This window comes from Syngnathus leptorhynchus, chromosome 1, assembly GCF_054491065.1.
Source record: "Syngnathus leptorhynchus isolate UIUO chromosome 1, UIUO_Slep, whole genome shotgun sequence".
Lineage (NCBI taxonomy): Eukaryota > Metazoa > Chordata > Actinopteri > Syngnathiformes > Syngnathidae > Syngnathus > Syngnathus leptorhynchus.
In genome coordinates this window covers 19,894,680-19,922,013 of record NC_141195.1, presented here as the reverse complement: position 1 = coordinate 19,922,013, position 27,334 = coordinate 19,894,680, and the positions used below count along the sequence as shown (strand labels likewise).

General features: G+C 40.9%; 1 protein-coding gene across 9 annotated transcripts in view; it reads right to left on the bottom strand.

Moving 5' to 3' along the window:
• The window catches only part of zranb3 (zinc finger, RAN-binding domain containing 3), a 57,308-nt gene that overhangs the window by 11,238 nt on the left and 18,736 nt on the right, over positions 1-27,334 (bottom strand). For 8 of the 9 annotated variants that reach the window (XM_085906007.1, XM_085905999.1, XM_085905993.1 and 5 more), the window contains 9 exons: positions 24,310-24,429; positions 22,361-22,480; positions 22,090-22,269; positions 19,197-19,367; positions 18,348-18,798; positions 14,579-14,869; positions 8,734-8,843; positions 5,724-5,828; positions 3,668-3,810 (listed from right to left, as the gene is read on the bottom strand). In XM_085906007.1, coding sequence (XP_085762133.1) covers positions 3,668-3,810; positions 5,724-5,828; positions 8,734-8,843; positions 14,579-14,869; positions 18,348-18,798; positions 19,197-19,367; positions 22,090-22,269; positions 22,361-22,480; positions 24,310-24,429 — 1,691 coding nt within the window. The remainder of the gene's footprint in view (positions 1-3,667; positions 3,811-5,723; positions 5,829-8,733; positions 8,844-14,578; positions 14,870-18,347; positions 18,799-19,196; positions 19,368-22,089; positions 22,270-22,360; positions 22,481-24,309; positions 24,430-27,334) is intronic. The other variant, XM_085906034.1, reaches the window with a different exon arrangement.

The following is a 27,334-nucleotide window of genomic DNA, read 5'->3' as shown; positions in this document are numbered from 1 at the left end:
TTTAGCCATAATTAAATACTAACACCCCCAAAATAGTGATTTCCTTTATTCAAGCAATTCCTCGTCTCCAAGCAACAGCCCCTCACAATCCAAGAAAACGACGGGGTCCTTCCCAAAGAAGTTAAACACTTTCATTTTTACACCAGAGTTGGGAAGAAGTGGCTGCCTTTACACATTGGGTCCCAACAGTCCTATTGACTTGAATGAGAGGACTCCAGCTATCAGAGCGGAGCGTCACCGGTTCTACGGCCCGATGGTTGGGGTTCCCGTCTTGGAGATGGGTGGCCGCCAATCAGCTTCAGACACCACTCTGACAAGTCCCATGTTGCATGCCGCTCGCAAAATCACTGTTTCATTGAACTGTCATTTTCTAATATGATCTATTGCAAGTGACATGTATGAACTAAAGCCATCTGTCCATACATTTCAGTTGCTGTCATTTGGTGTTCAAGAAATCCTGCTGAGTTAAATTTAAATTAGCTATTGAATGACCCTCAACCCTTTTGATGAAAAATGTCAAACAATTTTGAAAATAAATTGGAGATCTGATTTAAAGAAATAAGTGTGTGATTCAAATTAGTTGTGCCCAGTGCTTACAACATATCTGTGGTGCACAGACAACAAAAATAAGAAAATAAAAAGGATTATCCGCGGGGTTGTGTACTTATTTCACCAGGGATGAAGCAGTGGCATGAATCAATAATTGATGTTGTACTCTACAAACATTTGTTTTGACAGACATGTTTGATCAACATTATTGCTTGGACTGACACCTCGGGAAATAAATCCCAGAAGAGCTAGAACGCTTACGTCCAATAACGACGAGTACATGCAGATTGGAAGGAATCTTAAAATAAAACACGCTAAGACTGTATTTGTGATCTCTGCGTGTTTCCACCAGATCTATGACTGGGTCAATATGAGAGCAGCAAAAGGAAGATTGTTGAAGATATGAAAAATATCAATCAAAATGGACATTGGGGGCAGAACACAGAGGAAGGAAACATCCAAGGGGAGAAGTTTTGATGAAAAAGTAAGGGCTGATGGTGTATCGTCATCAAACAGATGATCTCTCTTTGCTTCAAACAGCCGAAGCAAACCGCATGAAGCCCGCACATGCAAAATAGGCCCAGGTGACTTCTGCGAAAAGAGGTCGGGGGTGTGTGCTTCAGGAGTTTCTGCTTCCTTTTATATCGCTATGTGCAAAGACAACGCAGTCAGGTGATCCTCTTGGATTCAAATGCTGATTAAACTGAGAGAAGACAATGTTTCCTTGGTCTCCATTTCCAAAAGAGTAGAAGCTGTTATAAGTACAACTGACAAATTTTTTAGTGGGGGGGCGCAACTGACTTTTTTTTTTAGCCCCTATTCATTCTAGTCAGCACTGACTCAAGTGTGTATAAGCTAGCTAATGAGCTGCTTCACCAGTTGTCACCTGCTGAACACAACTTTGCTGCTCTCTGGCGTGGGGCTGCCACAACTTCACACCACCCGAGGTCAGCTGTCATGAAGCTCAAGCTTGTTTTTGAGGGAAATTAAAGTATCTGGCACCAGATGACCAGTGGGGGACACAGAGAGGTCTCAAGGTTCCAGAACCATCCTCCTGCAGACTGATGGTGACTTTAAAGCCATAATACTTTCCAACGTAAAGCCTGAGAAGCACATTTGAGGAAAATATAGTAGAAGTGACCCCATTAGTCTTTCCTTCATGATCTTGAGTAACTTACTGCCAAAGAGCAGAAACAAAGTACAATTGAATATTGTGTTTTTTTAAATGTGTTTAACTCATTATGATCCCTGAAGGTAATTGAATTTTACATTTTTTGCACAGTTCCAAAAGTGAAACCGCATAAATATATATCGTAAGATGGCTACGGATTGGGATGGTATGCTGAAAATCACAGCTCCGTATGTATCCTGGTTTAAAGGTCATAATTCACATCTGGTTCAGTGAGAAAACAAAAGTATTTGTCAACCGCACAATGAAAGATGAAGTAGTAGTCATGCCAACGAATGTGTGACCTATTGCTAGTTTACCATGCGGCTTCCTTGCACCACAACAAGGATTTACAGCACCAAAAGGTGCAATAACTGACTAGGATTCTACCTTTGGCAATAATGTGTCGTGGGATTCTAGTAAAGCCACTTTAATTTGGAAAGAAAAACTTTTCCATTGTTAAAAGCACAAGCTTTGAATACATCCAAAACTAGTTTGCTGCTATGAACAGAAGGTGCGTTTAGAAATTCATTCAAACATCCTAACACCAGTGAGTCTTATCTCCAGTTCTGGACAGAAGTCAAAACAGGCTAAGTTAAACGACAAGCAGGGCTGCAGATTTTTTTTTTTCTTACTTTGAAATGAGCAAAACTTTCGGTAAGCCCAAACAACTTTGAAGTTGATCTGCTTCCCAAAATACATTGTGTTTGAGGTTCCAAATATGTACTGTATACAAAGTAATCAGAAAATGATCCAGTGGTAATGAACCATCTCGGGACAACATTTGCAGTAATTTCAGCATGTGGTGTACTCCAACTGAATGTAAACTCAATTGAAATCCTCTTCACTCCTCTCAAAATCCCAATGACTCTTCACGAGTTGCATGTGATGATCATTGTTGGCAACCTCGGCAAAATGCATTAGATTTTTAGTTGTTGAAAGTGGAACGTCTCAGTGGTGCAAAAGGTGAGATACGATCGCCCCGCTGCGCCTGAGCCGGAGGCTGATTGGTTCTGATTAGTGAATACATCAAACAACTATCAAATCAAGCTGGGCCAATTGCCTCCTACTTACAACTTGATTAGGTTCATGCACCCAGACATGTTTCTCCGCTTGAAAAGTCCTTGCACATACATATCATGTCCACAACACCTACAATTGTGTGTCCCTTGTCCATAAAAATATGAATTCGCATGCACAACAGCAATCCTGTCCTCTCTCTTGCCTCAGTCGACTCCCTTTGAAACGCCCACACGCAAAACTTATTTTCTGCCTTTAGCCATGTGTTGATGAGATTGTTTTCTTGTCAAATCTCACGTCGCCTACTGTTGTGACTTAGTGGTGTTTGTGTTTCAGTTTCCACCATTGACAATGTTACAACATGCTATTAATGTACATAAGGTGAAGAGCTGGAGGCTATTCATTGAAACAGATGAGTACACAAACTTTGACTTTACACTGTCATTAGCGTAATTGGTGGAACAGAAGTTGCACTTCTCTCACCCTCTTTGTGATCACAATTACACAAAATGGTCTCAATTTTTTCCACAAAAAAGTAAATGTGATGGCATGGGCCAAGAAATAATCGCATATTTTTCTGCTGTTCCATGAAGACAATCTCAATGACAATATCGAGTTATGCCAGAGTGGTGCCAATCAAGCTTCGATTTATATTGCTGGGTTTGGCTGGAATCCAAAAGCATCACTTTTCAGGAGACCATAAAAAGGTATTTTGTTCAACCATTAACATCGCATTGTCAACAAAAGCAAGCTATTTTTATCACAACATTGATAATAATGGATGGATGAACAAAAATGAATTCTGACCAATAGTTTCGTAAATTGTGACTCCAACCTTGCCATCATGAACAATCTTTTATTAAAGGTTGTCAAAGTAAGAGTCAACGCTGAGTTTCTCTTTCAAGATCACATTTTCAATTGGAGCCTGACCTCTTGGTGCTGGTGTGAGGTCGCTGGGTGTTGGCCAGCAGCTGCAAGCCAAGCGCGGGGCTGTGGTAGAGGAGACGGCTACGTCGGAGCAGCTTCTGCTTCATGGCTGCCAGGCTGCTCCATCCCTGAACGAAACGCAGCACCTACAAGGCAGACGTTGAAATCTTTCGTATTGAAGTTGGAGGTGAAAGGTGGCAAGAAAAGAATGTATAGTTTTTCTTTTTATATCTGAGGCACCGTAGAGCTATTCAAAAACAATCAGCAAAAGGCATACACATGAAGATGACTTTCCAGCCAGTCAAATAAAACCAATCAAACTGAGACACAGTGATAGATATGCTTTAGAACAGGTGAGACTTTCAAAGAAAATCCAAAAGAAAAATAACAGGTAGCCCACATAAAATGTAACGGATAATAATATTACACTTTGGCTGGGTATTTACTGTTTGCCAAAAATATAGTATTGAGAAGCTAGCATCATTCAAATCTATCAAAACACTGGGTGCTGGCTGTCTGATGGTAAAATCTATGCATGTTGTTTACTGTATAGTAGCCAGAATACATTGAATCAATAGACAGTCACTTTGACTTCTTTGATAATTAAAATCTAAAGAAAATGATCACATTTGATGAACATTGTCAGAGGTAGAGCATACTATTTTAACAATATCAATCATTGAAATAACCCTGTTGTTTGTGCAAGACAGCTCCTAAAACAGCCAGTGCTGTTAAAAAGGATTTGTCCCCTTCTTATTTTGTGATTTCTTTTGCATATTTATTCCTCTTGAATGCTTTGGACCATAAAGTCAATTTGACATCTTACAAAGACGACCAAATCAAATATATAATGTAGTTTCGACTTGATTTTAATAAAGCAGAAAAACATCCAAACCTGTCTGATCCTATGTAAAAAAAAAAAAAAAAAAAAAGTGGATAAATGGAGCAAAGTAGGATGTAAATAATGGGTGCAGCTCACCCCTTGCCTTTGAAAAATGGACATAAACGTGACTGATGGGGACTGTGTCAGCGCCACTGCCACTGCAAAGGCAGGTTGCTGGATTCCGTACGAGCTGTTTGGTGCACGCGGGGTCGTTTGAGGCGATGATCCGTCTACCTGTAATGATCCTCATAAAACTACATTCGCTCCCTTGCCTGTCTCCTGACACTGGCTCATCCTCCCTCGCTTTCTTTCCATCTTCAACCCCCTTCCCAGCAATTCCTCCAGCCTTTCTCCCTCTAGACCCCGCAGGGGTGGAAACTGGTGTCCATACTGAGCCATAATGTTGTGCTATTTGCTCATGATTGCCAGCGGTGGTGTCAGGTATAAGTTAGATTTGATAACGCTGTGCCTCGTCTTTACTAAGGTGGCCTAGTTAACGATTACATCTTATGCTGCACAATAAAGGTCAGCCTGTGGCTTCTAAGTTTAAATGGATGCCACAAGCCTGAAGACAAGGAAGCAAAAACACAAAATTTACTCGAGCCAGTAAGAAAAATTGTGATACATAAATGTAAAAAAAAAAAAAAAAAAAAACAATAGAGCAATGCACTCCAATAACATTTGGGACAGAATTGTGCATTTCCAAGTATTTCAGTAAGTGGTTGAAACTTCCATTTGCAAAATAAACTATATTTTTTCTACACATCCCAATTACAATGAAGTTAGGGCATTGAGGAAAACCAGAATATAATAATTTGAAAATCCTTGAAATGACCGCTGACTTATTCTACTGCAGACACTGCTCTTCTGAACAAACCTTCTTGGTACTGGAGTTAAAATGAGGTTTTATGACAAGGGTCTGTGTCTTAAACTACGCAATTTTGACCCACAGATGTCTTCGAATCGAGTTGAAGTAGACGTCCTGACCAGATTCAGCATTTTGACAAGTCATTTTTGGCAAATCTTGTCATGTTGTTATTGCTAACATATTTAACACCACAAACTCCTCCTTAAAAGTTCCATTACAGAATGCCAAGGTATATAAATTACAGCAAGCACACACATGCATAGACATTCTCCTGCACGCACACACACGAGCACACACAAAGAGTAGACCTGTATTTGATTTTCTCTGTGCCGGCTGAAATCCTCAGGCAGGTCGTCCCAGTTGGTTAGTTTGATGTCCAGAGGCATGAAGCTCAAGTTCAACGGAGCACCGTCCTAACAGATGAAACGATAGAGACCAAGAGTTAGCCTCAAGCGAGAGGATTTGTTCCAATAAGTATTAATACTCCATCTCTCGCTGTTCTTATTACTAAAGACAAAGTCACTGCTATATGTGGTGCATACTAAATTTTCCTTGACAACACAATCTTACTTGTTTTATGAACAATGACTAATAAGCACCCCATATGAGTGAAAGTATTGGTTCCGGGTAATTTTGTATTTAATTGACAACCACAGAGTTGCCACTCTTTGCTGGTTGCCACAGTAATTCTCATCAGTTTCCTCACTTACTCAATTCAAATACATAGATATGGACTGCTTTGAAGAAAAGACTTCTCTTGTGACAGTGCGCACGCATTAAAACTAATGACTCGAGAAGGTTGGTGCATAGCCGCATACTCACCGTGATAATGATCTGCTGGTAACTGCGCGACGATGTATAAAGTAACACCATCAACAACCCCCGAATTACTATTATTTTTTCATTCGTTTCACACTTAATTCCCACTTTTTGAGTGCTCACGCTTGCCAGGCGAAGATTCAGTGCACCCTCATTGTGAACCGAGCTTGAGAGAGGGTTCAGGAAGGAGGACTACTGTCAAGCATCATGAGCATTTTACAAAACAGAGAATGCAAAGTGGAGTTAAGGGGCAAGAGACACTTCAGTTCAGACGTGAAGATGGTGGAGCGAGGAGAGCGACAAGCAGGAGAAGAGATAAAGTGAAAAGGTTAATAACACACTGTATGGAACTTGGGTCCAAATCAGCACTGGGATGTTTACCTTAGTATCACCAATGTGCAGTGGCTTGTGTGTTTATTTAGATTATGGCCACATAAATGGTAGAGAGGCAGGGAACGGGTTGTGCTGCAGCAGCACGGAGAAGGATTAGACTTTTAGTGGATAGAAAAATGCACACTATCCTCCCAATTCGCACACTTAGCATTACAATATTCTTGCTAGAGAAAGCTGCTACAATGTCAACAACATTACAGCTCGTCTCATCAGCAGAGGTGGTGCATCACGATTTGGGGGGAGGTGAAATAAACACAATCATTTACTTACTATGCAGTGGAACCCTTAAAATCTTTGATATCCTCCGTATACTTGAAATACAACGCCCCCCATGTGAATGCATTACACAAGGTGAAATTATGAAATATTCTTTGATTTAAAAGGACTGCGACTCTCAAAGTCAAGAACAAGGAAAGCACTATGAATGTTAAAAATAAGACTTGAATACAAAGACTAAATGAAAGTAATAAAGTTGTAATTCTATGAGAGTGATCGTGTGTAGTATGTAACATTACGCTCATAAATACAAGCCAAAAGTCAACCCTTGCCACATATTGTTGCTTTCTCTCTATTTTATGCATCCACTGTGATCGGTGAATAAGCTGAAAAGCAAGTCTTATTATCTATACGTAGGTGGCAAGTCACTGCCATCTGACTCGCCAGTCACCTGATAACAGGAGCAGTGACTAAAATAACAATGACGTCTAGAACCTCCACATCAATTTCCTCATACTCTTAATACAGTATTTCTCCGTTCAAATCTGGCAGTAAATTCTCCTCTGATTGTGAACTGAGCTGCCCCCCCATGTGAATTCTACTCCTGCTCCAGGATTATCCCAATGTGACAGCTTTCCAGGCAGAACTCCTCCAGTTTATCATTTAAATGACAGCGGGGGACATTTATCTCTGTGGCTTATCGGTTCAGCCATGCGTACATGACACTTTTCTATTGCTGTCATGCTAATATAGCATTGTGGATTCAGTTCAACACACATTGGTCCCCTTTAGGTAAAACCCTCCTGTCTCTCATCCATGTTAGCAAGGAAGGAGTTTGATCCCTCATGAATGAAACAAAAGGGTTGAGTAATCACAGAGCGATCGATAGTTGGCCCTGTTGGTTGGTGACACTCATGACGTGTGTTAGGAATGCACTGGAGTGTAATCAGAGTCGGGTTAAACAATAGTTTGTCTTTAAAAGGAGTCATGAAGCACTGCTAACTTACTGTAACTTACAGAAAGTTGGAGTGCATCCGGTTAAAGTTGAACACAATGACTTGTGGAAGGACATTTTGACAGGAAAGGTCTCGGTTTTCTTTTATCTAAGTTTTTAGGGGTTTAAATAATGGTAATAATGATAATAATAATAAAAAAAACACTAAGTTGCTTCAAGTTTTTTTTCAATTGCATCTAAAAAATACCCAGTTAGGCACAAATTGGTGTGTACATTCAACGGACAGTTATTTTGAGCGCACTCTGAGGAAACTTTGTGATTTGTTAGCAGGATTCATAAAACTACATCATACTTGCGATTTTGGTGAAACTGGAGGGATGGCAGATGAACTGAAAATGAACCCATCACATTTGGCACAAAAGCGAGGGAAAAAAAAATGGCGGTATGACTTTTGTATACGTGTGTGCCTTCACAATAAGCCCCATTCACTGCCAATCATTATGATTGCTCAGCTGTCTGCTATTTTGCCTTAAATTGGAAAACATGGGGCACATTAAAAAGTTTTTATTAACTCACAGAAGCTTAGGAAAACAACGCAATCATTCCTACTCTCTTGTATTCTTGCACCTCTTGTACGCTGCTGTGACAAGTAAATTTCCCCGCTGTGGGATAAATAAAGTTCTATAATCATCATCATCATCATACTGAGTAATTGTAAATTATTATTTTTAGTATATTAATGTGTGCATAAAGCTTGAGCTTGGTAGCACACTTGCAAACCGTACAATACATTTTCAGTGACTAGCAGAGCCCAGAACTCCAATACTCGACCCAAGCGCCTGAGTAGATATGTACACCTGTACCAAGAAAGATGAATTAATAATAAATTTGTCAATTGCACAAATGTTTAATACACCAAAGAAGCACATATGTACCTTATCGTAGATATATATTCGGTCTGTGAATTGGCTGGCACAGAACTGCAGGCCCTGGTATGCTGGATGATCACCTTCCTTGCAGTCATTAGCTTTTGTAGCTTCCAGGTCTGGACAAAGAAGAATACGTTCACATGAAATATAGTATGAACATTTCAGATATGATAAGAACACAGGGCATTCTTTGATGAATCCCATCGTTTATTGTGTATGGAAACAAATTTGAATCGAAACCAGACAAATTGCCCCAGTTCTTGGCTGCAGTGATATTACGGTTGAACCTATAAAAGCAAGGAATAAGGCTTGCTAAAATAAACATTTTACTAAAAAGGTCAAATGGAGCTTTGACATTTTTTTTGCAGCTAGAATATGGAATTTGGTTACTCTATCTAACCCGAACTTACTTCTCTGGTTGCTTTGAGTCACACTCTGGCCTTCTGTCGTATGGTGTTCTACAGGGATCTTTTTTGGGGCCCTTGCTGTTTTCATTGTTTTTGCTGCCCTTAGATTCCATACTACAAAAATGTGGCTTTTCCTTCCACAACTATGCAAATGACAGTCAGATCTATGTCCTGCTGAGCAAAGAGGACACCTTCCCATTAAGTCCACTCATGTCCTGTCAAAGTCTGTATGTCATTGAATTCTATAAATTTCAATTATAAAAAAAAACGGATATTATGGATTTCAGTCCCAGTGGTCCCTGTGCATCCCACCCTGTTGACTTGGGCCCACATGGCATCTTGTCTATATCACGTTCCGGCGTCACCTGCCGCTCGGCCACGCCCCGATCGGCTAAATCACCCACACCTGTCAAGCTCTCTATTTAAACCCTGTCATCCAATCACTCCATTGACAGCTCTCCCTGTGCGTTTAGCCTATCAGCCTATGCTTGGTCTCTGTTGCCAATCGTTTCGGTAAACTGACCAATCACGCCTCGATCGCCGCCTGCCCCGACTACTGGCTCGGCCTTGACCACGCCTCGATCGCCACCTGCCCCGACCACAACTACGCGCTGCATTCTTTAGCACAGCTATGCCAGCCAAATCGCGAGTCCAGCGTCCCACTTCCCTTTTTCAATATGGGATCGTGCTGCATTTGGTCGCCCTGTCTCACTCCCTGACAGTCTAAAGCTGACAGTCTCCAACTTGGACGACCAAATCAGTGCTGTTGTTAAATCCAGATTCTTTTAAGGTAAAGGCCTTCCTTTCTCAACAACACAAATCCATGCTTCTTTTACATCTCGGCTAGACTACCGTAATACAATTTATATTGGAATCTGTCAGTCCTCCCTCAAGCGTAACCAGTTAGTCCAGAAGGCTGCCGCTTGCCTCCTAACTGGAGCTCGTAAAAGGGAGCACATAACCCCAATTCCGGCCTCGTTCCACTGGCTCCCATTATATTTTAGACCGCATTTAACGATACTTTCATCTGTTTTCACCCCTTTGCAGCTGCAGCCGTTGTAAAACACGCTATGTAAATAAAGTTGCATTATATTGTGTTGTATTTCTGAATCAAGTGTTTCACTTCTGCGTTGAGCCAGTTTCTTAGCTTTCTTGGAAGGCAGAGATCTAAAGACATCCCTGATGAACTTGAAAATGAAGTCTTATTTTGAGTCCCGGAAAAAAACACTTTACCTGGAATTTCATTTTCATTGTTCATCAGTTGTGTAATCCTATGCAGTCACAGAAGGCCCATTAGTTGGAAAGAGCGCTTCCAATTTATGTTTAACAAGTTCACACAACCAACAATACAGAAAAGGAGCGCGAGTGTGAGTGATAAAATGAGTGGAAGAGCAGCGAGGAGGGAGAGGAAGGACAGAGAGCAGGTCATTACTGTCAGCAATGTAACTTGCTCATCCTGCCAGCATCGAACAAGAAAAGGTCAGGTGGTGGAAATGAGACTGCCGCTGCTCCACCACGCTTCATTTAGACAATGACCTATAAGACGCTGATAATACTTGCTTTAAATCACTTCATGTGGCCCTTTGTCTGCCTTGTGTGTGTGTGTGTGTGTGTGTCTGTGCATGTACAAAGTGTTCAATTGACTTGCACACTGGCTGATGTCGCTAATGCCGCTATGATCAGCCAACTTAGTTGCTTCAGCTAAAATACTTTTATAAGACACGAGCTTTGCTTAATTAGGTTTAAAAAGGCCTTAGCTGTATGTCGAGGCAAGTTGTGTATGTAGTTAGTTGATGTTTAGTATCTTGTCTGTTCTACTTCAGGCGCTCATTGTTTTATTGATCATTTTGTTTTATTTTTGTGTTGGCGCTTCCCTCGTAGATGCTGGTGTTTCCTATTACCTTTGTTAGTAGGTCACCCCAATGTTGAAAATAAAAGCACTGTGAACATATTTGGCCTTTCAAAATAAAACTCCCGCTGTCTTTCAACATCCATAATGAAACCTAACAGCTCCACTATGTGCACCTGATTTTTGTTGTAAGCAGTTTTTTTTCCTCCCGAATTGGCTGTTTGCAGTGGCTGAACAGGCAAGCTGCATTAAGTGGGCCATTTATTTGATGGGGGCAATTCATCTTACAAAGCCGTCTTATTAGACTGTCACTTGCACAGTATGAACAGTGCCTTCAAATCACACGCCTTGGGATTTATCTGTTATTTTACTGCAAGGGAAAGAAAACAACGCCTAATTGGACTGAGTCATCTCATCTTCTGCAGGACTGAAACAAAAGATGAGAAGAAAAAAAAATCAACTATATACTTCAAGAACGCAGAACTTCGGTGGAGCTGAGTTTGCTGCAACGTTTGAACTAACATCCGGAAAACATGAATCCGCGGATAAACGTTGGACTCATGCAGATCGCCCGGGCGACAGGCAGCAGCAGAGCGTGTGAGGCGGTGAGATGGGGGAGGAGTGATTGCTTGTGCGTGCCATGAGGAAAGTAATCTCGGAGCAATCAAGAGGCAGGAGCATCTGACAGCTCTGTGGCTCGCTTCCGAAAACCCCGGGCAGGTAGAGAGAAATCATTAGCCGACGCGCCTGACCCCAAAGGTCACCTTTATTGGACAACCTCTGTGTTCCATATTAAACTTGTGCTGCCAGAAACAGACTTACAGCAGCATGTAACAAACAAACAAACAAACTCAATGCATGATAGATGGATGATTACGAGTTGTGAGGAGAAAATGTCCAAGGCAATGTTGCAAGAGTGCCTCTACCATTTTAAACATGGATGCTTTTTACTCCGCCGGATGTCTAAAATGGTGCTCTTTGCTCACATTTAACATTTATTTTCTGGTGACTGAATTATATCTCAAGGGTTTACTGCCCGTGGAGAAAAATCTGAAAAAATAATCACACTTGATGGTACTGCAATAAAAGAAGTATTCTTTTACAGAATTGGGCAGTGTCATTGACAAGCAGGCTGTGCAAAATGCACCTGTCAAGGATAAGTAAAGTAGGCAGTCCTCAGAAATGATGGTGCTCAAAACAGATGACATCAGACCAAAATATTCTTCAACATAAAAAAAGTGTCTTGCTCTATGAAGCTGAGATCTGGAGAGCAACAAAGGCTGCAGTACACAAAGTCAGATGGATGGACAGACGGATGGATTTATTAATCACTGGTAATGCACAATCCTAAATACCTACTGACTGAAATCACAAATTGCAAGCTTTGGACAGAAATACAGCAAACACTAGTTCAAAAGAAATTAGAAGCTGGAATGGGACTGTGAAAAGTTTGAAAAGTGCTAGTAAACATCACCAAACAGGCCCTGATCTGGAACCGCTAAAGGAGACAAAAGGATCTAAAGTCAGAAAACAGGATACACCTCGACACAGATTGACAAGAAGACCTGTGATTAAGTACTCTGCAGGTCCCTAAGGTCACAAGAGGTGTCAGTTAAGTGTGTTAAGTACAGTAATTGAATGGTAAGGAGTGAACAGCAGCAGAAGCTACAGTGAGATTTTGCTTCGAAGAAATTGTATATAATCTACAATGCAAGTGAAAGCCCTGTCAAAGAGATACTATACCACCAAAGCTAACATGCTAACACCTTAACAAAAATCACTATACTACATCCCAGGATTTGATGTATGAACAGACTGAACCCAGTATGACAATCTTTGATTCATTCATTGAAAACAAAATAATTCAATATAATGGGATAGGCTCCAGCACGCCTGCGACCCCCGTGGGGCCAAAGCGATTCAGAAAATGGATGGGTGGGATAAACTCATACCATTAACACTCTGGGGACTGCGATTCGTTTTCTTTAATTAGGGGCTGCAATTTCCAAATCTCAGCAAAGGAGTCTGGGAAGTGCCTATAGGCTGGATGCCCTACCCACAATTTTGGGAAGATGCCCACATATGGATCAGTACATGAGCCAACTCTAAAATAGTTTTTGAGGCTTTGTGGTGGTAGATGCAAAAATGCATGAGATGTGTCAGAGGTGCCCGGCCAGTCATTCAACAACAATACTGTAGGCAGAAGAACATTCTCCACAGCGTCTGTCAAATGTGCTCAGTGTGAACATTTGATCATTTATGAAGAAAACAGGATGCCAATGACAACTATGACAATTACGCTGTTCTCTGGCAAAATCAGACTGAATGGTGACATGGCGTGAACATGGGCCCCACTTGTTGACTTCTGGCCTGCATGCTACCCAGACAGAAATGTACACGAGTGGCCTGCTGAAGGCCAATTAGTAGGGCTCTGTAAGTGCTCTTCCGGTTCCCTCTTGAAAAGATCTGGTGCCGTTCAGGGCTGGATTTGATTGCATTTGCAAGCCGTTTTTAGCGTGTGCAAGTAAGAAATTTTCGTGGTTCCATTGGTGCAAATGCGTATACTTTATAATGTTCTCATCAACAGAGGCACTGGATTCGACATTAGACATGAGATAAAAATTGTTTTGTTAAACTTGTACCACAACTGAAATCGGTGTGTGGGTCGAAGAATTGGCTGATGTTCACTTCTTAGTGCACTCTAGTGGGTGGTACTTGAAACGATTAACCATCTTGCAGAATACTCTGTACAATGTCATTTACATCAATGTTTGATGCCAGCTCATTGAAAAAGACTTTGAATTGAGCTGAACTGTTGAGAATTTAAACATGAAAGGATTTAGAAGATGCTGAGTAAAGCATTTGCTCATGATTTAAAAGAGTTGATATGCCACTGCAGCCTCAATGAAATAATCAATAGAATCATTGATTCTAAAAATATTCGATAGTGACAGCCATATTCGACATAAGGGAGACATGAAGGTCAAAACGTGCTTTGAGGAGCACACAAAACACAATTTATCACAATCAGCCATCTTTGTTGTTTACATTCATCTATTTGTAGAATGCCTAATACCAGCAGACTACGTCGTACTGTCACATTCCTACATTTGTCAAATTCAGTGGCAGGTTACAATGTGTGACCTTGTTTTGATATCACACTACTCTGTCATCATTCACTTATATACAGTGTGAATGCAAGACAGCTCAGGTTTTACCATTTAAAAAAAAGTCACTGTGAGCTGTGAACTAGCATTACTAGTAGTAGTTTTTTTTTTTTACTGGTTCACTGATGGTCACCGACTGCACATCAAACTTTGCATGCACTTTTCATGAAGAGCAGATTGTGTGCTTTGACAGGATTTACTCAAGAGATTAGTGAGACTTTATTCAATATCTCCCATTCGCTTCCACTGAGCAGAACTAGGCAATATCCCAAAGAGGATATGCATAATAATATGAAGAATAACACCCGGCCCCATATGGAAAGAGATATAGTCCCTTATTGGTTTGCAGCGATGAAATTAAAGAGCATTATTTGGGTAGCGCAGGCCAATTTCCACAGATATGAAAAGGAGATTGCAGGTGGGATTACCGTGAGTGTGGTCAGGGAGGACGCAGCTGCCACCACAGGTGCCGCTGCCGCCACCTCGCTTTCCTGCTGATTGTTTGCCTTTGAGCTGCTGCGTGTCCCCTTCCTCTGCATCTCCGGCTTGCTGTTTGTCTTTTGTAGGCTCATCCTCCTCCTCCTCAATCTGTTTACTTTTGCACGTATTGGTAGCGAGGGATTCCTGCCAACTGGGCTCGGGTTCTTGGTCAGAGCTGGACGGGATGTGACACGCCCGCTCCTTCTCGGCTGAAGGAGGTAGCTGAGGCCTGGTGGGCTCTGAGGCAGCAGAGACATCAGGAGAATGATTAAAATCATCTTTTCGGGCTGAGTTGTCGAGTTTAATTACACATTACAGAGCTTCAGTCCTTGGATCCATCATTCAAGAATTACCAAAGTGTGGCCAAGAGTCTGGATGCAAGTCATCTCAATATGGCACATTAATTATTGTGTGACCGCAGATCAGTTTTAACAGATGTGTTAAAGATATGCATGGATGAAGACAAATTTGTTGCCGGAAAATGAGTACATTTACATCTATCCATCCAAAATTTTAACGCACTTGTCCTTATTAGGTTCTTGTGGGAGCTGTGGCCTCGCCAAGATAACACTGGGCAAGAGACGGGACGGGGTATTCCCCAAACAAGTGAGCTGCTACGGTACTTGAAACAGAAGAAGGTGTTACACCTGAGCAGCCAGGAATGCCGGAGCCACAATTTGAACTACGAACTGCGACGCAAATGTGCTAACCACTAGGCCTCCTTTCAAAGAAAGACTAATAAAGTAATCACACAACAGAATGTTCATCTGATCACCGGTAAACAAGAGGGAACATGTTGGGTTAATTGAGGTGCAGATCTGTGAATAAGCATGGCGGTCAGCTACAATCTTCTGGAACTGCCATGCTTTTGACAGTTCCTTGCTCGTTTCTACAACAAGTGTCGGGTGCTATTTTCAAAGAAGGTGAATGATCATTATCCCACATTGTTCTCCTAATTGCTCTCCTGCATTGTTGTGTGTGCAATCAGCATTAACATAACAATCCCAGTAATTGCCGCATCTGTGCAACTCTCTACCCAGGTGATCACGGCAAGCTCGGGAAGCTCATTTCAACCTCCCTTGAAATACCAAAATTGTACTGCGGTGTAATTTCACTCGTCACAGACGGAAATAAAAGTGGGTGGGATTTTAAGAGTCTAGAAATGTTAATGAATGTAAGGATTATACTATAGCTATTCAAAGATATACAAATAAATTCACAAAAGCACGCCAACCTATACACTGCTCACTTTAAATGAGTACAAACCCCTTTGACAAATAAATGTCAATCTATTTCTAAGGGCTCGTTTATACAAGTACGCTTGCGGGGTTAAAAGGGCAAAATATTTGGACTGTGTTGGTGTTTTGGAGGCTTGAATCTGTAAAAATTTGAAACCACCCTCCAGAGTGGAATAGTTAAATACACTCCGTCGTTGTATTCCCATACACACGGCTCAAAATCTGTTGACGTCGTATATGTTTACGTCACATACATTTGACAGTACGAGAAAGTAAACAAACATGCCAAACTACATTTGGCCGTCGACCTTTTAAGATGCTCCGGCTGCTTCAATAATCCAGGAGTCTGACCAACATTTTTACGTACTAATTTTATTTTTTTGCTAGTCGCCATTATTTTGGTTTTCACTGCACAGATCATTCATGTAGAAGAACGCAGCTCAGCTTTTAAGTCTCTTGTTCACATCATAAACAGCCTCAGTGGATATAACAATTTTGTAAATTTTGGTGGTGGTAGTTTGTGAATTAATTTATTTTCAATCGAAAATCTTTGCTGAACTTTCATTGCGAGGCATTTATTTCTGTAGAATTTTTAATCTTCCATGACATGTTTGATTGAAATCACATCCTTTTACGTAATATGTAAAGTTGAGGTGTGAAATCTAAGAAGTTATGAAATTCAGTAATGCAGAGGAGGGTTAATTAGTGATCTTTCCTCTCTGTGACTTGTTTCTTCAAAAGGCCAGCCCACAAACGAGTTGCTCAAATGTCACACAATTCTCTGGGCACCTGGCCTCGCCACTGTCCCCCTTTGCTAACAAGCTGAGCGAAACCGCCAAGCGAGAAGGCTCAATTTGTGTTGCGCTATCCCCACCGAAGAAGATGTTAACAATGAAATCCTGCATGGCCTTAACATGACTTTCCTTATCAAATTCTTGACTCAGTCTGCAAATGAGGACCCCCATTAGAGTCTTGATAAGGTTTCATATTTGAGTCACAAATCATGCAAACAAAAAAAAAAAAAAAAAAAACACTGAACAAAAACATGTGTGCTATTAGGATGCGTGTGAAATAAAGATGAAAATATTTTAGTCTCTTGTCTGCAGGGAGCCAAAACAACTGTGGGCTGAAAAAAGAGATGGCAACAGTTCGGGAAGCCCACATGACGCATAATATCAAACATTCAAAGATACATTGCGACCGGGGCGGTGTCATTAAATGCTAGAAATGAGTTAAAAACAGGACAGAGACAGCACAAGAACCAGGAGGAAACTTCTTCCTGTGGACTATTTTGGCGGCGGCGACGGCTGCTGAGAGACATATTACCTGTTAAAGGACAGAAGATGAGCTCTACTCTGATTAAACATGATATCATTGTAGTATAGATCAAAGCTGTCCTAATCTTCCTCAACCAGATTTATTGGTGGTACATCAATTGTTCTCACCTACCTGTATGAGACATCACGTTCTGGCACCCAAAGTGGTCAGTAATGCATGACAGTTTAATTAAAAACAAAACTCCATTAGCAACAATATCGCATAACAGTGTTCAATTAATGAAAGCTGCTGTTGTTGCCGTCTGGAATCTGGTACATTTCTCCAGTCAGCTGCAAAATTGAGCTATGTTACACTTTACAGGTGGCATTCAAAGGATAAGTAGATAGCTTGTACAAATTCGTAAATTAATACTCTGCCTGTATGTATGTGTGTGTGTGTGTGGGGGGGGGGGGGGGGGGGGTCTTACTAGTAATAACAAGAATGCAATGAAATACATGAGGCATTGTACAGCTCAGATGTTACAGCTGATGAGACAGACCAGAAGTTTTTCTGAGGTGTGCACAGATGTTACTCAGTCACGGGCTGACAAATATCTGCAAGAGCCAGCACATTTTTTTCCCAACTTTTGCGCTAGACGTTTGCAGCCTTCTCTCGAGCGCTCGACTTGACAGGTGAGAATTATACTGAAAACTTGTCATCGGCAAAGAGAGGGAGAGAGGGAAAAGGAGCCACCCGATATTCTTGCAGCTTAGCTATTTCAAAATCTGGCAACCCTGCCTCCAGTCGTACATCTTAGTCTGCAATGGTGCTCAGACGTAATTTGTTTTCGTCTTTGGGATTGATAGAAATGGTATTATGCATTGCACGTATTGTAATTTAAAGTCTGTCAACAGTTAAACTTAACCCTGCTTGATCCAAATGTTTTAAAGTAAAGTTTTTTCGTTGAATTTTTAATGACACAATACTTGCCATGTTTCTTTTAATCTTGCCAACAAACAAAATCCATAAAAAAAATCTAATACTAAAACGAACTAAAATTTGTAAAAAATAACAAAGCTACCCTGAAAATGAATTAAAACTAGATTTTACAAACAAACTCAATACAAAGTACAAAAACTAACTATAATTAAAATTCCCTGGTGGCAACAGCCTGACATGACAGTGAGAAAAGTGAAGAAAGAAAAGTGCTGGCCATTCTTACCTGATGGTAAAGCTGAAGAAGAGCGTGGCCATTCACACATCTCGCAGTAAGGCAACAAGTTGCTATTTGAGTAAGTACACGCTTCACAGGCCCATGCTTTACTGGAAGGGTTTGACTCCAAAGACTCATGTTGGGCCGATGTGCTCGCCTCCAGCGTCAACCTTCGCTTGCCCCGGGATGTGGACCTTTGACTCGGGCTGGATCGCACCTCTCGGATCCTCTTCGTCTGTGGGGAGAAGTCACTGTCGTCTGTGATGGACATTTGAGAGCCGGTGTCTTCTTTCTTCTTTGTCTTCATTTCAGAATGTCTTCCCCCACAAGCTACAGAATTCTTGGATTCTGGGGAGGCGGAAGAAGACTCATCTTCATCTTGCAGTCGTTTCCTCTTCTTCTTTTTGCTGGTATCCGGAGAGAAGAAGTTACGAATATCATGTTGATTCTCCTTTTCAAACTATGGGAAAAAATCACATATGTATCAATCCATTTGGCTCACGACATTTCTTCTTATTTGTTAATATCCTAATCAAGACAACGAAAACACAATACAGGTTTTTGCCCCCATTTTTCATAAGCTGCTTAAAAGATTTAAAACTTTCTATATGTACACTTAAGGCCTACAAACCTCAATTCCATTAAAGTTCTTTTAGATTGAAAAAATATAGTACAATGATTTGTTAATCTTTCTCAACATGCATTCAATTACATATATCAGAGATGAGCTTTTTAATTTTTAAATTGATTCGCCTTGTTGACGACTAATCAATTAAATGTGATACCCCAAGAGACTTCCAATTGGCTTTTTATAAAGCTGAGTTTTTCAAATAAAATAAAACAATTTCACCATCTCACATGAGTGAAGAACACTTCCCCATCTGTGTCAAGTCCAGTATTCTTCTCCAAAGGAAGCTCGCTAGGTGTCCACGCACTGGCAAAGTTGAGGAAGTCCCACTTGTCGTTGTCCCCCTCCTCAGCCTTCAGGTATTCCTTCCTTCCGTTAAGAGTGCTGCCTGTCACGGTTTCCTTTCAAAGACAAATTTTCCTGAGCTTTGCAAAACTCTACTGATGTAAATCGAGTATATTACAAATCCAAAATACTTAATAAAACATCAGGACGTTTCATAAATGCATTAAAAAAAAACTCCTCTACAGAAAGTTATAAATAAGTAGCAGCTTAACAAAATATAAAACAGTGCATGTCAGAGAATAAACCAAGCATTCAGTCAAATGAATTGCCTTAGGTGACAGGGTTGTCTTGAGGCACAGATCTGAATCGAGAAAAAAAAGGAGCAGTCGCCTCCATAAACAGTAAATAGAAGATTTTGAAACATCAGGACTTTTCATAAAGCTGAGCAATTAGCAGAGAAAAGTCTTAGGCAGGAGATGACCAAGAACGTGATCACTGTCTGTCAGAGCGCCATGGTTCCTCTATTAACAGAGAACCTTCTTCATAGCTTGTAAAGTAGAGTGAACAGACGGAAGCCACTCTTTCATGTTATCAATAGGCACATGGCAGCTAGCCTGTAGTCAAAGGCATCTGAAGGACTGTCAGAGCATGAGAGACAAAATTCTCTGGTCTGATGGTGCAAAGATAGAGCGCTATTGCTTGACTGCCAGATATCATGTTTGAAGGAAATCAGGCACTGCTCAACACCTTGCCAAAAACATTTTTACAGTGAAGGATTGTGGCGGCAGCATAATGTTGTGGCAATGTTTTGGGACGCCTCGTAAATGAGATGTTGCATCTCAAGGAGTTCATCCCATCTTAAAAAAAAAATGTTCAATAATGTTTTCAGCATGCAGGAACTGAGAGACTTAACATTGGGGGAAAGATGAATGCAGCAAATTGCAGGCATCCTGCACAAAAATCTACTACAAAGTCCTTTTTGTGGAAACGGTTTATCTTTCAGCAGGTGTCACATAGCCAAGATATCAAAAGACAACTTCAGGACAACTCTGGTGAATGTCCTCGAGTGGCCCAGCGAGATTCTAGACTTGAATCAGTTTGAACAACTCTGAAGATATCTGAAAATCTGAATACAGATGCTTCCCATCCAATCTGATAGAGCTCGAGAGGGGCTGTCAAGGGCAATGGATGAAATTGCCCAAAGGTAAGTGTGCCAAGGTTATGAGAAATTAAAAAAAAAAAGAAAACTCGAGTCTGTAATGACTGCCGCCATTATAGCCTCGACAAAGTACGTACCAAAGGCTCTGAATACTTTCAAGTTAAGAAATGTCCGCTCCTACCCTTCCTGATTCCTGCACCATCCATCTGTCCATCCATCCATCTATCCGTTCATCCTTACTATTAATTGCTTTGCATCCTCAAGCCAATTTTAACAACTAAAAAAGACAACCCAAGTAAAAACAAAACTTATTTCCAAAATGGGTAAAATTGCAAGAATAACATTTACGGAAAATTCTGCATATGATCTCGGTGAGTCGGCGCGTGAGTATTTGAGAATTGAAAGGAACTTCTGCGCCTTCTACTTTTTTAAATCTGAAGTTTAGGGTCGATTTGGATTCTCTGAAAAGTTGCCTGCAAACTGCCGCCACGATATCCTGCTGCGTTCACACGCCAGGACAGTGTCATAGAAAAAAAAAAAAAGAGTCGTTCAAGACTGTGATACAAACACTCGAACAACGATTCACAATTCGACATAATACTGAAGATAGTGGCTTTGGAGTTGTTGAGGTCGACAGAGAGAGTACACGCAACAGTTTGACTTCCAGAGCGAATGACCCCCGGACACAATATTTTATGACCTTCAAACTCTCGTCATTGTGTTGTGTATGTTCAACATTGTAAGCTTAACAGCGATCTCCAACTGTTCCATCCCTGATTGGTGGCCCTTGTCCCTGACTCAACACACCAATTGGTCCCAAGGAAAGAGGCCTGATCAGCAAATGGATTCCAGGAGTGCTACCAGCTGCCCTGATTGCCACCGCTGCTTAAAAAAAGATTCTGTTGCCTTTCCAAGGTGACTGGCTGTGAATTAATGTGCACAGTCAGTCCCCAAACCTCTTCTGCATATTGTGCCGATGTCTTTTGTATGCACTGCATCGTTTTGTGTCCTACTCATCATCATCATCATCTTGGTTTTTGTCTAGCATGAGCAGATAGCCAGGATTTGTGAGTGATAGCGCTAGTTTGAGGTATAGTGTTATGCTGTGCCCTTGTTCCCAATATCACGGGCAATCGCTGTCATGTGTGTTACGATTATTTTTATTCCAATGTCACTTTTCTTCACGCCTAACTGTTCCTTCAATGTTAGTGCCTTTCTTGGGTGCAATAATACCAAAAGATCGTAAAAACCTAAAGGTTGGTAAAAGTACGTAAAAGTGATTATCACTTTTTATTTCATTGAAGGGAAAGAGCGTCACTGCGCCGCCACCTGAGATTACGTATTTTTACTAATTTATTATTGTGCTTTTTTTTAATGACAATCTCCAAAAAGGAATATTTAAAATTGTGTACACTTTGCTTTTTGTGTTATACAACATTTTTCATGTTTGCTTTTAAAATATTATATTCATAAATAAGTTGTGTTTTTTTCTTTTCAAACGTTTTATTGCAAAAAAAAAAAAATGGGAGGTGACATGCCACATGTTTGCATGGTAGGGCTAACAATTCTAAATTGTCTAAATGTACTCCTATTGGTGTATTTTTAACCTGAGGAGTCAAATTGAATTGCAACCTGAAAGGCTGAATTTGAATCGGGAGTTTCTTAAGATTACAAAATACCTTCCTGTTGAGCATGGACCACATGGCGCTGTCGAAGGTACCCTTGGCGATGAGGTAGTGTACGTTGACAGACGACGTTTGCCCGATACGATGAGCGCGATCCTCAGCCTGCTTAATCTGCCCCGGGTTCCAGTAGAGCTCGGCAAACACCACGTGGCTGGCGGCGGTGAAGGTCAAACCCTGATGAGGAGCCAAAAATTGCTCACTGACGTGAGTGGTGTGTGTGTGCCAAATGTTGTGTGCAGTGCGCGTGCATGCTTGCGTGCAGTACCTGACCAGCTGCCTGGATGCTGAGGATGGCCACTCTAGTGTCAGGGTCATTCTGAAACTTGTGAACTAACTGGATTCTCTCAGAGGACGGGACGCTGCCATCGATACGAATATAACCTGCCTGTGTAACAAAAGCAAATAATGTTCACTTCTTGTTTACCAAAGCAGATGGAGATCTCCATTTATCCAGTTGTTCATACGTAGCTTAACAAATGAGTTCACCTAAATGAGATTTTATCCGCTTTTCAATGTTCATACGTTTGATAATGATGATTACTCTTCTCTGTGTGAGATACGAAAGGTTTCTGTTGAAAATCAAGATTTGTGATACTGTACTTTGATTGTTGTGGGCAAAGTTTTGTAAAATTGCAACATTAAACGTGTGAGTACATTGACAAATGTCATTTGGCTCAGTTATTTATAAAAGCATTTTATAGTATACAAATTTAAATCCCTGCAGATGTTTAAGTTTGCTACAAATTTAATGATCTTAATTTCTGAACACATTTTAATTCACATTTATCTCAGGCCAGTTGCAATATATGGTTACTGTGTTGTAGTTCATTCGAATGTATATTCAATATATATCTGCATGCTGCTGCTGCTAGATGCATACATTTCCTTTGGATCAAGAAAGTATGCATCTATCCATCCATCCATCCATCCATCCATCCAGTATGCCATAGAAATGTTAATTGTAAAAGAATTTATATTTATTCAAAAACCACTTCTTTCATTTGTTATGGTGTTTATGTCATTTAAAACACGAGCATGCAGTGCACAAGTAATAGTGTGGCTCTTCTCGACTAATGCATGTCTATTTCAGGGAAAAATACGCTCACACAATTGGAGAGAGGTCAGGTGTGAGAATTGTGTTCACCCATACGGTACTTGATTTGGAAAAAAAAAAAAAAGCTCTTACAGTTGCAAAAGAAAAGTGGTTTGTGCTGGACACGGCAAACAAAGGGTAGTTTACTATTAACATGTACTTCGGATTAGGGACATTTCTGTGACAGACGTGCAAATGAACAAAGCTGAGTGGAGGGGCTGGGATGAAAAAACGGCAGTAAAAAGTATTTTGTTGTGCCAAACAAAGAGAGCAGCAGCTGAAGGTCCACTCAAGCACAACTTGGCTGATTTGTTAATGCATCATGGCGAGGGCTCTTTTCTTTTGTTTGGATCCTTGGGTCATGCAGAGCTGCTCCATGTTCACACTGTGCAGCTCCAACATGCACCTCAATTGATGTACAGCATTACAAATATTTAGCGGTGGCTCACCCGGAAAATACAAATACAAGGCCAGTTTGAGTTCTTTTGACTAAACGTCACAAACGAGGATCCGTCTGCTTTTAACATCATCTCAAGGCTATGAGACACAGGGAAAATAGCCCGCTGTTCCAACATCTGTGCTTTTCTCTGGCATTTGGATTCTCAACTAAAAAGAACTTCGAAAGTTCAAACACAACCTCAACTGTTGTGCCACAGGGAAAAGGCCTGCAGCAGCAAGGTGCTATTTGTGCTGTGTTATTAGACACAAGAAACAGCCGCCTCTGCTCCTCATCACAATCCTTCACGGATTAGTCCTTTTTTTAGACCCACTCTATTAATTGGGAAGTGCGAACACGGCGGAATGAGCGTCTCGCCGCGGAAGGTGTTATCGCACATTGTCGTGAAGCATTACATACATCCAACACCTCCTCGACCTATGCCGCACACACACTCTTGAACCCTCCTGCAAGTTTTCCCGTGCTGAGCAAAGTGATGCCGTTTGCTTGTGACAACTTGTGAATTACGTCGTAGGCGAGAAGCCGCAGAAGTAAAAGTTTACTTTCTCAGTGAGGAAAAGTATACCTTCTTCACTGATTTTTTTTTTTTTTTTAAAGATTCAAAGCAATCGAAAAGTGACGGGAAGAGAGATAATCGTGAATAGATGGGTGGTGTTGCCCTTACCTTGGCCTCAACGACGGCCTCGGTGCAAGCCTGCAGCATGGTGAGGTGATGGGCAAAAACGAGAAACTTGAGTTGTTCTGCCTCGAGCATCATTTTGATGTAGTCTTTCACTGCTCCAGCCTAGCACCGCACACACACACACACACACACACACACACAAACGCACGCACGCACAGAAATAGACACAGATTAAAGGGAGCCACTGAATCTATCAATCCACCTGTGGACCGCACAGGAAGGAATTGGCTCGATCAGTGAGGAAGTCAATTAATCACAGCGGCCTCCTCTCGGTGTGATCAATTCTTCATTGAACGCCAACAGATCTGGACTTAAAAAGAGAGTGAGAACACAAAGCAACTCCAAATCAATACCTTTTAACTCTGAGATATGATTGGTGCTTTATGCTGAGATTACGAGGGGGAAAAATTTAACTCGGAACTTCTTGATTTGTGTGAATCTTGGATTGAACACATTATCAAATTTTACATTTGAAATGCTGTCATGAATTCAAGAAGATTTTACGTTCCAATTAAAATTTGGTCGGAATCCACATAAAATGGCATCTTTTTAAATGGGAAAACCCGCCGTCAAATGTCATGTAACTTGGATATGTGCATGCGGTGATGAAATGTTAGACGAGTATTATGAACTAATCCAGCAATTTAGATTTCATATGACATAACATACCTTATTGAATTTTATTCATCTTTATTTACTAAATCTTCAGACACTAGGCTCCAGCACACCCGTCCTTGACCCTCGTGAGGATAAACGGTTCGGAAAATTGATGGACTTATATCTCTTTGAAATTGCATTAAAAGGGCATTTTATGTTTAGTTGGGTTACTGCATATCTGTCTGGTATTAATATTTATTTGATCATCTTTAGCATGAATGTGGGGAAACTTTGCAATAAAATAAGAACTGGAGGAGGAGGGTATGTTTGCATGACACGGTATTTGCAGTAAGGGCTATATTTTTCCATTCGGTCATTTTTTCATCTACGCATATTCCCCCATCCAGAGTTCCGACACACACAAGATGAGAGTGTGTGCGCAAACACCAAAGAGGATATTCATTGAATTCTGAAGCTGGATATAAGTCAATGAGCATGGGAGTTTTCCTGAAACTTGTAAATATTGAAATCCCTGAGAAAAATGTAGCCCCCTTTGAATATGAATATAACTTGCAGAGCGTGTCACCGGGCAGTCAGGACTGCTTACATTAACACTTTGAAGAAGAACATGTTTTTTAAAACGACATCTCAAATAAATCCACGAAAACCAATGTGATAATATTGTGCTTGTTATGATTTTTTTTTTTTTTTTGCATGTTTGAAGGTCCATGAAAAAAAGACGATCAAAAAAGATCAGCAGCTATGTTGCCACAATAAAGTAAGTTATAATATAATATTTATAATAGTTACATCAGCGACAGACAAGCCTGCTTTACAAAAACCCTATTTTGCTCCTTGTGTTTTCAACAGACATGAAAGAATAAAGTTAGTTTTCATTCAAATAAAAAAAGACCACCTTTTTGAATTAAGTTAAAAAAAAAAGAATCAGGATTTCAAATAATACATTGCTAGTTGGTTTATTTATTTAAAAAAAAGCTTGTGTTTGAGAAAACGTTAGCTGTTTCAGAAGTAACTGTATAGTATGACGACTTGTGTGGAAAATGTGACACGTGAAAGTAACTCACTACTGAGTAATGAGTTACTGGCGTCACTGATCGGCAATGCTTGACCTTCCTTGCACCATGGACCGAGAGAGTCGGACATATTTTGGCATAAAAGCAAATCAAAAACAATGACGGAATATGTAACTATGGCGCCATTACGCCATTACTGAAGTTTTTGTAACAGTGGGAGCTAGTGGGAGCCTTGCAATTTCCCAAATCTCCCATGGCTTGTCTTTGAATGCAAAACAGACCCCATGTTTTAAAAAGAGTCGCTCCTCGCAGTTGTAGGTGAAATAAAGTCAGCTAGCGCCAATTAATATCACGACTAAAACACAGTCCTAACTGACTCGCGCAGCGGTGCCTCTTTAAACTCCGTGATAAAATCTCACTTTTTCAGGTTCTTCACATTCATTTGATCTCTTTCTAGAAATCCCTCCTAACGTATGGCGGTGTATGTTGTAATAGAATTCGGATTTCAAGATGATCGTTTACCAAAACAGGACTTTATAAAATCCCTGAAGATGAATATTTCCCAGAGTGGATGCATCATGGTGCATAAAAGACAGCCAGATTAAGTTGACAAGAGAAAGTGCGCAAATGTGCACCTTTCTGATTTGAGCACATGGGAGAACATGGCCCTAAGACGTGCATGAAATACAAATATATCTTAGTATTTACAATACAGAGGCACCTGAGCGCCAGTGTGCAAATTCTCCAAATCGAAAAACACCGGGAGCAAAACGAACACAGGGACACAAATGACAACAACCAGATTAGACAAAACACAAACCAGGAACACAGACTACCGACAATAACAAAGCCCGCATAGAAAGAACTCGGATTGGTTGAAAACATTACTTGCGAGGCAGGATGGATGAGAGTCAAGACTGTAAAACAAAGATAATGAGAAAAAAAAAACCCAGAAGTGAATTAGGTTCTGATGAAAAACAAAGTACATACAGTCCAAATGATGAAAGTCCAAACAACTTAAACACAGCATCCTGCTTGCCACTGCTCAACCTGTGACCTTGACTGACAGCTTGAAGCTTATAGTGCTCAGAAAACATGTAATGCTGAGTTAACTGTAGCCTGCATGTATTTCGTATCATTTCACCGTGTGCTGCTGCCCAGCCATCACCCCCCGCTGATGACTGCGGCTGTGGCTGGAATACGGAAGTGCGATGCATGTGTATCGTCCGGCATCTGGGCTCAGCTCATTTCACCGTTGCAGGGAAGGAGGCAACTGAGGATAGTGCCAACTAGTAAGGAATATGAAGGTTTGAGTCAAACAAAGCCAATGCTGGACAATTCAGAGAATATTTTGGTGGTGTGAAATCTCACCTCTG